The sequence below is a fragment of the Canis lupus genome, chromosome 14 (genome assembly GCF_003254725.2).
Source record: "Canis lupus dingo isolate Sandy chromosome 14, ASM325472v2, whole genome shotgun sequence".
Taxonomy (NCBI): Eukaryota; Metazoa; Chordata; class Mammalia; order Carnivora; family Canidae; genus Canis; species Canis lupus.
In genome coordinates, this window is record NC_064256.1 from 21,112,927 (window position 1) to 21,125,607 (window position 12,681).

General features: G+C 41.1%; 1 protein-coding gene across 3 annotated transcripts in view; it reads right to left on the bottom strand.

Annotated features, from left to right (window-relative positions):
• SLC25A13 (solute carrier family 25 member 13) overlaps positions 1-12,681 on the bottom strand; it is a 185,551-nt gene that overhangs the window by 33,934 nt on the left and 138,936 nt on the right. For all 3 annotated transcript variants that reach the window (XM_025471293.3, XM_025471294.3, XM_049093603.1), the window contains one exon: positions 1,441-1,581. In XM_025471293.3, coding sequence (XP_025327078.1) covers positions 1,441-1,581 — 141 coding nt within the window. The remainder of the gene's footprint in view (positions 1-1,440; positions 1,582-12,681) is intronic.

Sequence of the window (12,681 nt, forward strand, 5' to 3'; positions counted from 1 at the left end):
CAATGTACTCTCCAAGACCTTGTGAATGGCTGATTCAAAAAGCGGTGATCAAAACACTGATTCAAAACTCTTATGATGGGATTTTATATATTTATGGGAAAATAAATGAAACCTATTTTAAGTAAACATCTGACTTCAGGTTTATTTATCTCTAAAGGTTTACTTAGTCAAGTAAACTGTTTACACAGTCAAGTTGGCTGTGAAAAAAATTTTTTTAACCTTCTTATTGAAAAATGGTAAACAACTTATGGTTGATAAAGCTTTATGGCTGGGCATATATGAAGCTAATTCTCACATTCCAATTTGACTTTTTGGTAGAGGACTATAAATAACACATTTCCAGAATTTTCTCTAAGGTTAGTTTTGCAATTATTCTGGAAAACTGCTTTCTTTTTTTTTTTTTTTTTTTAATTTTTATTTATTTATGATAGTCACAGAGAGAGAAAGAGAGGCAGAGACACAGGCAGAGAGAAGCAGGCTCCATGCACCGGGAGCCCGACGTGGGAATCGATCCTGGGTCTCCAGGATCGCGCCCTAGGCCAAAGGCAGGCGCCAAACCGCTGCGCCACCCAGGGATCCCGAAAACTGCTTTCTAAATGAAAAATGGTTTAAAATTTTTTTAAAAAAGGAAAAATGGTTTAAGATTCAAAATGATTATGACAAGCATACATATGGACAGGGCCAGAATGTACAGGATCAGAAAATAAATTCTCCATCTGGTACAGGCTTTTCCTTGAACTGAGCTCAGTCTATCCAGAAAACAGTACCCTGGTATCGATCCTTGCATCTGTCCTTCACAGAGGGCAGCACTGAGAATTAGGTTTTTGTACTAATAATAAACCCAAATAAAGTTCCAGCCATTGTTGCTCCAAAGAACTACACGGCTGGGCATCATTCATATCACAGTTAATCCATGATTAGTGTATTTCAAGCATGGCTTTCTGACAATGGCCATGAAGGTGACTCTATGGGTCCCAGCAGAACATCTTTAGGTACTGCTAAACGTGAGGAACATGAGGAATCAATTTCATGCTAATGAGAAGTTTATTTTATTTTTTTAAAGTTTTTTTAATAATAAATTTATTTTTTATTGGTGTTCAATTTGCCAACATACAGAATAACACCCAGTGCTCATCCCGTCAAGTGCTCCCCTCAGTGCCCGTCACCCATTCACCCCCCCACCTCCTCCCCTTCCACCACCCCTAGTTCATTTCCCAGAGTTAGGAGTCTTTATGTTCTGTCTCCCTTTCTGATATTTCCTACCCATTTCTTCTCCCTTCCCTTCTATTCTCTTTCACTATTATTTATATTCCCCAAATGAATGAGAACATATAATGTTTGTCCTTCTCCGATAATGAGAAGTTTATTTACATAGTTTACTCCATTCTATAATTTAGTAAGTGAACCCAGAATCAAATAAATAACTAAAAGGGAAGTTACCTTGTAGATCCCAAAGAACCCCAGGTCCCTTACAACAGACAGGGCACTGACTCGGGGACCAGTGGTGATCTCTCCAGCCACTTGCAAACGGATCTTGACGATTTCCAAAGGATTTGTGAAAATCACCTGGGAGCCTCCTGCCTAAAAGAGAGAAAAAGTAAAGACTTAGGACCAAAGGAGGGGAAGGGTCAGGAAGAGGGGAGGGATCATCCTCCACAGAGCTCAGAATATTCTATCTTCAAGAGACTGTAGTTTCAGTCAAGACAGTGACAAGTTTGAATCAAAATACAGTTACAGCCAAGGAGGTTTTGATTACCAATGTCCTATTTCCCTCACTCAGAGGCTGAAAGAGGGAAAAGGGCAGAGACAGATGTCTCCTGCCTCCCCAAAGTCCTTGCATGGGAATGACAAAGATGCTCTGAAGCACAGCTGCCGTCACAGGACTCAAAGCCAAGGGCACAAAAGCAACAATAAAATGAAAATTAAAAAATATCCAAATAAAGAGGCACCTGCTTGTCAGACTAGGAGACAGCGAGGACAAAGGCTCCCCCCCATGATGGACTTCTAGCAGTGATTCAAGAATTGCCAGAAAACATATAAACTTAGATGAAAGCTATTGTTTCTTCCCTTAAAAAATCAGGTCCATCATCAAACACCATTTTATGGAGTTGCATATCCTTATAATTTTATTTATGCATTACCTGTGTATAGATTGCTCTTTTCATATAAGATAAATGTCCAAGTAGTAAAAATATGCATTAAATGAATTATGGCCCAAACTTTGAGCAATGTGTGTTATTTCATTCCAGCAGCGGCTGGGTGCCCCACCATCAAGATCAACAGTGGAAATCTTTAAAGTGGACTATAAGGGAAATTTTTTTAAAATTTATTTTTATTTATTTATGATAGTCATACAGAGAGAGAGAGAGGCAGAGACACAGGCAGAGGGAGAAGCAGGCTCCATGCACCGGGAGCCCGACGTGGGATTCGATCCCGGGTCTCCAGGATGGCGCCCTGGGCCAAAGGCAGGCGCCAAACCGCTGCACCACCCAGGGATCCCTATAAGGGAAATTTTAAGCTAGTTATTTTGAAGCTAAGCTTATATTTATTATAAGCAATTACATAGTTTCTCACTGTACTTGAAATTGTTATTCCTTGTCACAAATATACTAAAATTTTATCCAAACTAAGGTTGATGCAGAGTATAGTTAAAAATCTTTATTACAGAGTGATGTTACCACATAAGACCACAGACATGGTGCTGCTATTTTATAACTCAGAAGGTACCATCATGGTAACAACAAGCTTAATTTGGACGAATATTGTCCAAATCTTCTTGCTAGATCCTCTGATACCACTAACCAATGTATGTGCCCTCACAGAACGGCCAGTACTAATCAACACTGGCTACAAGGATGATCTGGGAAGTATAATTTATAACACCAGGAGGAAAAAATTAGACACAACGTAAATATCCAACACAAAAGGAAGAATTATATGAATCTTAGTATGTCATGCAATGAGATACTATACTGCTAATAAAAATATTGTGGAAAATGTTCAATATATACACTGGGAAACAAAAACTCTCATGCTTAAATGTATGTACAGCTTTCCCCCCATTATCCCTTACCATTGTGTAGAGAATACACCAGTGTAGTGTTGTTGAGGTGGTAGGATTACAAGTGGTTTATTTTCTTTTCTGCTATATTTTTTATTTCTTCTCTATAGATCATATATTACTTCTATAAAGAAAAAACAAATACCTCTACATAACTTATCTAATATACATAGCCAATATTAACCAAAAAAGGCAAAGAAATATGTTCACACATTAATTCTCTATAAATCAACCTGCTTTACAATTTTTACCAACTTGGTATCTTAAGACCCACTTGTCCTTAAAAACAGACCAAGTTTTCCCCTCTCTCCACACATAACAACTGTTTAGAAGGCAGCAGGACTGTCTGGTGTCTTGACTGTCACACTCACCACCCCTCTTTATTTCCTGGTTTCACCCATCACCTTTGGCTCTCCTAGGTGACTGTCAGGAGGTGGGCCAAACAATCCTGGTAGAAAAAAAACCCTAGGTTGGAGTCATGAAAAGGCCCAAGAAAGGCCCTTGTAAAGTGGGAAGGAGAGCGTGAAGGGACATGGCCAGAGGCCAGTGTGTTCTTCTGGTCCACCCAGACATGTGGCTCCCTCTTCTCTGTGGCCATGCTTTGCTCCCACACTGCCATGACTGGCAGGTAGGCAGGAAGGCCAACCTGCAGCCTGTCTATGGTCCTTCAGTACTGGGTGGGTTTGCACCTGAACTGTTCCACAAGACATGAAAGGAGTTAAGGTTGGCCGATGGAAGAGAGGAAATGGATCTGGCTTAGCAACAGCACCAATGGCACGGTGAGGACTGTGTTGGTGCTTCTTGACCCAAGCTCTTGAGTTGCAGAAATGAATAAAAATTAAGTATTTAAAAAATCATTTTATCGGAGAACTGCCGAGGAAGATTTGCTGAGTTGGAATCAGTCTGAGGCTGATTTTTTAAAAGCTCAAAAGTGGGTAAGAGCCATCTCTATTAGGGGCAGATGGAAACCAGTCTGCGTACATTGATCTTGAAGAACAGCACAGGGGGGATCCCTGGGTGGTGCAGCGGTTTGGCGCCTGCCTTTGGCCCAGGGCGCGATCCTGGAGACCCGGGATCGAATCCCACGTCGGGCTCCCGGTGCATGGAGCCTGCTTCTCCCTCTGCCTATGTCTCTGCCTCTCTCTCTCTCTCTGTGACTATCATAAATAAATAAAAATTAAAAAAAAAAAAAAAAAAAGAACAGCACAGGAACGCAAAGCATACTCATCAGACACTACCAACAGTGGGTAGGGAGGCAGCTGTGCATCCCCTGTGCAGACTGAGCCCCAGTCCCTAGTCATCAAACCACCTCACTTAATAGGAGGCTCAAAGAGATGACGAATGGACCGCAGCCAGCACGGTGCTTGAAATACAGTAGTGACTCCAAACACGTTTCTCTTCAGGTCTCCTAATGTGTGGGTCTCCTCCCTGGCTGCATGTTACAGTCACTCGCAGAGTTTTGAAAAGTAGTGACTTAGAAATCCTATTCTAGACAAATAAGAAATTCTGCAACTGCCCTTTCAAAAACTGTTCCTATGTGATAAAGATGTGCAGTGAGAGTTGAGAATCACTTCACTGTGTCACCTCCACGATCCCTTTGAATTCTGAGAGGCTGCTTGACAGGTTTACTTACAGCTATGATTTCTAATTCCAGTTCTCCACTTTCTTTCAGAGAGCAAATTTTATGTTTTACATGTGACCTCACAACAAACTTTTTATACATATCCAAGTGGTGCCATTGTTAAAGGTACAATTGTTAGGTACAGAATTGCTGTCTTATCTGTTCTCCTATCTCTTATCTGTATCCTCCATACTTGTAAGAGTTCACGTTATACACAAAATAAGAACTTAATACTCAATTCTCTGACTCCAAGCCAATCAATAGATACCAATTCTTTTAGCACGGCAGAGTGAATTCTAATCACTAAGGACGATGCAAAAGTCAAATCCACTTCAGATGGCTGCAGGGAACAGGCACAGTGGAAAGAAAGTGTAGGGATACTGAGAAGAAGTGATGTGTTCCTTGCCTCTGGTGGGCTCAGAAAGAAAGAGCTTACAGACTCAAAGTGGCACATTACAGAGGTTCTGAAGATGAATCAGTCCTTTGGAGTTAAGCTAGAAGGAAATGAGAGACTCCAAGGCACCAAGAGACGATGCTTATCATGAGCATCGCCATGACTTGATCACTGAGCGGCACGCTGGCTGTTGCTCCCCCGACTCCCGGCCTATTGTCCATTCACAGTGCCTCACCCCTGTCCCTCCTCTGTGAGATGAAAGAGAGCTGAATCTGAGGACCGCCAACAGGAACACCTATTGTATATGATGTCTTTGTGGCCCTCACCACTTGAGAGACCTGGCTGTGTAAAGACGCTGCTGTGTGTGCCTGTGGAATTTTGTCAACAAATACTTCCCTGTGACTTTCCGGAGTCTGTGGCAAGTAGAACAGGTGAAGATTTTCTATACTGGAACTGGCTCTGTGTGCACATTATATTTACTGTGTGCACACTGACTTGTCTACAGGTTTCCTGGCATGCTCCTTCTTACTGAAACCTTAAGTTGCTACCAAGCATGTGGATCCATCTAAAAAGAAACACATGTACTCACGGCAGACTCATTCACATCATAAATATTCACCGCATATTTATAAGCAATCGTGCTCAAAGTTTGTCCTAAGAACTCCAAGGACACAAGGTGAGTGAGAAAGCATTCCCGTTCTCAAGGAGCTTGAAATAGGAGTGAAGTAATAAATATTCATGAAGCACCCATCATTGGCTACTGAGGTGTTGCTGTGCATGCGTTACCTAGCTTCGGCCCTCTCAGAGGGATTTTTTTCCAGATTTTACATAAGAGAAAATTGAGGCATAAAAGATAAAAGAAACTGTTAAGGGCTGAATTGTGTTCCAACAACACTCCTCTACTGAAGTAAAAACCCTCAGTAGCTCAGAGGGAGACTGTAGTTAGGGCCTTTACAAAGGTAGTTAAGCTAAGACAAGGTCATATGGGTGGACCTCACTCTGATATAACTGCTGTCCTACCTCAGTAAGAGGCAACTGAGATATGGACACAAATGTGCACAGAGAAGGACCAGGAGCGGACACAGTGAAAAGGCAGCCATCATCAAGCCAAGGAAAGAGGCCTTGAGAGAAACCAACCCCGCTGACACCAGCTTGGACTTCTAGCCTTCACAAATGTGAGAAAATAAATTCATGTTGTTTAAGTCACCCAGTCTGTGGTACCCTGTTGTGATAGAGCTAGCAAGCTTATACAGCATTTCCACACGGCCTCACAGCCAGCAAGCAAAGGATTTTCTACTGGGTCCAATAAATACATGCCTTATGAACAGGAAAAAAAAAAAAGGCACATGGGAGAAGGTAATTATAATATACAAGAAGAGCTAAGGTCCAGACAAATTGCCATGGCAATTCAAAGGAGGGCAAGATTTCTGCTGGCTGGGATAATGTGGGGAGGTGGTACGGCATATAAGAAAATAACACATCAGCTGGTGACTGCGTGCAATTAGGATTTAGCTAATCCAGGCAGAGAATGGCGCAAAGGCACGGTGACAAGGGCCTGCCACACTTACAGGGCAGAGACCCAGCACCACATCTGTACAGTGAAATTTTAATAAGAATGATAATTATGATGAGATCAACATTATCATCCACTAGCATTTAGGGTGCTTACTAGGTACCAGCATTATGCTAAGAGCTTTGTAAGAATTCTCCCCTTTGGCCCATCCTCATAATATAAGGAGGGTAATATTATGCCAGTTCTGTAAGTGAGCAAAATGAGACTGAAAGGGTGAAGGAGCTTATGTAACCTGCCAGGGATCACAAAGCTAGTGAGGTGCAGCCTGTATTCAAAGCAGACCTGCTGGAAGCCAGACACACACACTACTTATCACTGCATATCCTGGCAGCACAGCAGGACCGACCAGTTGCTTGCATGTGGCATGCAGGAGACTATGAGAGAGGATGGCTGAAGACCATTGGGGCCTGTCCCCAAACGTAACTCTAAACACTAGGGTTACCCCTGCAGATGGCACCTTCCTGTGCATGTGTGGTAGGAGGAGAGCAGGTTCCAAATAAAATTTAGGAGCTGGAGAGTCCTTCTAATTCTAAAATACTTGTTACTGAAAAATGGTTAATCCGGTCCTGTTACAGGTGCTGGTTAAATGGCAATGGCTAGATAACTAGCACAGCATTCACCATACTCTGTCGATGGGACTGGTTTCTGCACTTACATTCAGGTGTGGACTGCCCCCAACACTAGCAAATCATTTTGGAAATGAGCACCATGGGTCACAAAAGGAACGGAGACAGAGGCTAGGTTGGGTGTAGCACAAAAGTTCCCCACTGCTGAAAAAGAGGCACAGTGCGCATTCTTCTGACCAGGTAGCAAGACTGCTATGAGGAAAGCAACACAAATGCCCTTCCCATCCAAGATCAACTTGTTTTAGACCTTTAAGGCTGTCCCAAGCATGTGTCGGATGTCCCTTTCGCTACCGATGTAAATCAAAGCTCGTGTCTCCAGGACAGTTTTAGCGGTTGTGATTCCTGTCTTTGATTCATGATCTTCATAATTCACCTTTGCATCCAGGAGGGCTGAGAGGAACAAGGAAGGGACATGGGACTGTGGAAGCTACAACTATGTCAGCATGAAGCCCAAGCACGAAGCCTCTCAAATGAACAGGCCTCTATCGACACAAAGCATCATCATTTCCAAATGCTCTAATTTTTCATATGACACACTCCTCATGGCTCAAAGTAAAATTACAGGTTTTTTTCCTCTAATACCTCCTCTCTGATATGGGTTGGAGAGTCTGCAAAGAACCTGAAACGTGGCTTCCATCACTGTTTCTGCTCAGTGACCTGATGCTACTATAAGCTTGATTTCTTCTTCCCGCTCACAATTTTGTCACCTAAATTCCTCTTGTCAAATGTTATGTAATGATTATGTTCGTTGTTAACACTTCTGATGCGGCATAAATAATTTTACTGTGGGAAGTGATGCATATACTCTTTAAAAAAACTTCGAGCAATCAAATATTTAGAGAGGCAACATACTTTAGGATGTACTAAAGTACTCCAAGTACTCCAAGGATGTCTCCAAGTACTCCAAGGATAGTGACCTTCACATAAAGTGATCCTAATGTAGTTTAGGTCCAATAATTGTGAATAAGTAGGTTTTAAAGTTATATGCCTTAAAAATGACTTGCCCAGGCTATCTGCTTATTAACAAGCTACAGAAAAGAGCCAGAGCTGAAACACATTACCTAAAACATTGGTTCAGGAGCTCATGTTCAAAATTCCCCAGGATCCACCTTCTTTCACCTATCAGGAATTGAACAAGCCTTTCTCTAAAGCTTCTTTCCTAACTTAGCTAATATTCTCAAACATTCTTTCTTGGGACCTGGAGAGTCAAATCAAAAGAACTCACAAGATGAAAAAACATGCTTTCATATGATCTGCACCCTCACAAGCCATTCTAGGCAACAGTCTTGAGAATATTCAGAAACTATTAACAGTCTTGCGTTTAAAAAAAAATAAATAAATCCTGTCATCAATCTGCTGTCCACAGAAAACATAGTGGTGTATTTTTTTTAACGTAGCGCAATTCCTGCTAGATTTCAAACTAAAAGCATTAAATATAACTGTATTTAATCACCTCCTTTTAATTTGAATTCACATGGTAGATACTTATAGCTACTTAAAAAATTAAGTGGCAAAATGTATATGAAGAATGTGTATCTTGATATTTTAATTATGCTCAATTGAATGTACTTAGATTTAAAGTGCTTTTCACAAATGACATGTGCTAAGAATATCTAATTGCACACTGACATTCTAAAATGTGTGCTTACATGTGTCAAAAATAGATTAATATGAAGTTATGGAATATGGCTTTTTTAAGCTAAAACCCAAATACATTATTTTGATTATTTGGATACAAATAAAATTGTACCTATAAAAAAGTCTACACTAGGTAAATGCCTAATGATGCACACTGCATATAAAATGAATGTGCAAGTGATGACAGTATTTGATATTTAGATAAACTGAAAAACAAAGATTTCTTAAGAAATCTAAGCTTCAAGATATTTTCTATTTAATCTCTTACTAACTCAATGCTACATGGAGACATGAAAATAATTTGTATGTAGTATAGGTATTACTGTCCTATATAAAGATCACGGTGGGGGATACCTGGGTGGCTCAGCTGGTTAAGTGTCCAACTCCTGATTTCAGCTCAGTTTAGGATCTCAGGGTCATGAGATCGAGCCCTGGATCAACTCTGCACTCAGTGGGGAGTCTGCTTGAGAGTCTCTCTCCCTCCTACCCCTTCCTTTCTCCCCCTCCCCCTTTTTCTCTCTCTCCCAAAAAAGAAAGATCACAGGGAGGTCCCTGGCTGGCTCAGTCAGTGAAGCACATGACTCTTGATCTCAGGGTCATGAGTTTGAGCCCTACATTGGGCACAGAGCTTACTTTAAAAAACAAACAAATAACAGAGGTAAAATATATATATATATTCAGAAAATAGCAGTGGATGAAATACATTAAAATACAGTACCTGACAGGAGTCAGGTACTTTGCAATACTGAAGACAGGAATTCAACAATCTCACTTCAAATGTGAGGGGGCATGAGGCCAAGAGGCCCCTCACCCTCTATCCAGCTCTGAACGGACAGTGCTGGGCCCAGTGCCCACAGGAGAGGTCATCACTCTGCTACAACCAGAAGTTGAGTCTTCCGTGCAAGTTGAAAAAAGAACCTTTAGTGCAACCCCTAGTGTTATAGGCTAAATTGTGTCCATCCAATATGCTTATGTTGAAGACCTAACCCTATACACCTCAGATTGTGACTGTACTTGGAAACAGGCCATTAGAGAAGTAATTAAGGTAAAATGAGGTCATATGGGTGAGCCCTAGCTCTGTATGACTGGAACCTGCAGGGGTGATTAAACCGCGGGCAACACACAGACTGAGGGGAGGCATGTGAAGACACAGCAAGAAGATGGCCAACCACAAGCAAAAAACAGAGGCTTCAGAAGAAAACCAAACCTGTAGATACTCTGATCTGGGACTTCTGGTTCTCCTAAGTGTGAGAAAATAAATTTCTATTACTTAAACCCTGCAGTCCGTGGCATTTTGTTATGGCTGCCATAGCAAACATATGCCTAGTTAAGGCTATCTGATTAAATGTATATCTCTAAGCATGAAACACTACAGGATCTTCTCCTTTGATTTGGTATGTAAATTAAGCTGTTTATAAAAAATCTGTAACTAGACTATTACAAAATCTTAAAAGAGAATAGATTCTCATCACTTATTTTTGAAAGACACCAAATGGAAATTTGATTAATTTCTTAACTATATAGCAAGGTGGGAAAAGGCTATATGCTGTTTACACATTTTACAAGTTTCGTATTTTCAACTTCATAGGATTTTAATAGGCCTATAGAAGCCTAGCCAAGAAACCAAAGTGGAATCTGTTTGACTGACATTAAAAAGCAATTAAGTTGCAGACCTGTCAAATATGCTCACATTTGGGCTCTGCCTGTGATACGTGTCTATTTTGACTACTACTACCAGAATCATGTAATGATTTACAGACCTTCAATGTCTAAAGTACCTTAACTGTATGAAAGCTGTAGCCCAATCTTTCTTTGTATTTTCACATCATCACAAATCCCTCCCCGACTTATTAGATAACCAGAAGGATGGCCTAGTGTTTGAACTGTGTTGAGTCAAACAAGGCTGAGACTTGGCCATAGAAGGAAAAGAAAGAAAATAGAAAAGAGACATCAGGTTGTCTCAAGGGCCTCTCATCAGTTGGGGCTTGCACCTAGTATAAGATGACATTCCTGAGCCACCAAAGAGCAGCCCTTAGCTAGGCAGGCCGTCCTGATGAACTCTGAGTGCCTTCAGGCAGCTCTTTTATTTGTGCTCCAAGTTCAGAGCAAGTCTGGAGGAAGGGCTTTCCTAGAAGGAGCCAGGCAGCAGATTTCTTACTCCAGTCTGCTGCCTCAGTCCCATGTTTCAGAAGACCTGCTGGCCACCATGTGATGAGCCTTCCTCCTGGGCTTCCTGGAGAAGCCTCCAACTTAGATACTGTCCTGGTTAGCATTTTTTGCTACTTATTGGCTCTTTTGTTTTTTAGAGTTGTTCCAGGTTTACAAATAAATTTCCCATCTGCCCGCTGCCCTCCCTGCCATGCAAGCCTCTCCACTCTCAACACTCCCACCAGGGTGCTGCACTTGTTACAAGTGAAGTACCTACACCAGCACACCAGGATCACCTAAAGTCCATAGTGCACCTTACACTTTCACTCTTGGTGCATTCTAGGGGCTTGGACAAATGTATAATGACATCTATCCACCACAATAATATCACACAGACTATTTTCACTGTCCTAAAAATCCTCTGAACGCTGCCTATTCATTTCTCTACCCCTCCCACACCCCTAGCAACCACTGATCTTTTTACTGTCTCCATAGCTTTGGCCTTTCCAGAATGTCCTGTCTATTCTGGATTCTATGTTGGAATCATGTAGTATAAAGTCTTTCCAGATTGGCTTCCTTTACTTACTAACATGCATTTAAGGTTCTTTCAAGTCTCTTCACGGCTCCATAGCTCATTTCTTGTTAGACTCAATAATATCCCTTTGTCTGGAAGGACCACAGTTTATTTATCCATTCAGCTACTGAAGGACATCTTGGTTTCTTCCAAGTCTTGGCAGCTAGATATAACGCTGCTCTAAGTATTCTTGTGCAGATTTTTGTTAAAAACAGAAGTTTTCAATTCCTCTGGGTAAATACCAAGGACTGCAAATGCCGGATCTTATAGTTTAGTTTTGTAAGAAACCTCAAAACTATGTTCCAAAGTGACTGTACCATTTTGCATTTCCATCAACAATGAATTAGAGTTCATTCTGCTCCACACACTCATTAGCATGCTGTCAGTATTTCGGATTTCAGCCATTCTAATAGGTGTGCAGAGGGATCTCAGTGTTAGTCTGCTTTGTCTTAAAGCCACTCTTTCATATAATTCCCTCATGATTCTGACATGATCATTTCACATATTAAACATTCAATAAAACACTTTCTATTATCAACATAAACCATAAATAAGCCATATCACATGAGAGACTCCTAACTCTAGGAAACGAACAGAGGGTGGTAGAAGGGGAGGTGGGCAGGGGGATGGGGTGACTGGGTGACAGGCACAGAGTGGGGCACTTGACGGGATGAGCGCTGGGTGTTATACTATATGTTGGCAAATTGAACTCCAATAAAAAAATATACAAAAAAAATAAGTTATATCAAATATCCCAGGTGTTTTGCATTTATTCTGCTCCTAGGATTCTATATATATTTAGGGGTTGGAATGAAGACAAAATAAATAGAACCTTTTTAATGGTTGGTTCCTTTACTGAGGTATGGGAAACATTTCTTATGAAACATCCTGGGTATGAATTTGTAGGCATGTTATAGCTGCTCCCTAAAGTCCATCATTTTCTTCACATTCTGATCCCTGAAGTTATTGCCTCTTCAAATGACTTCTGTATCTAAGTTAATAGCATCCAGTATATTATATCACTACCCTACATATACCACCCTCAT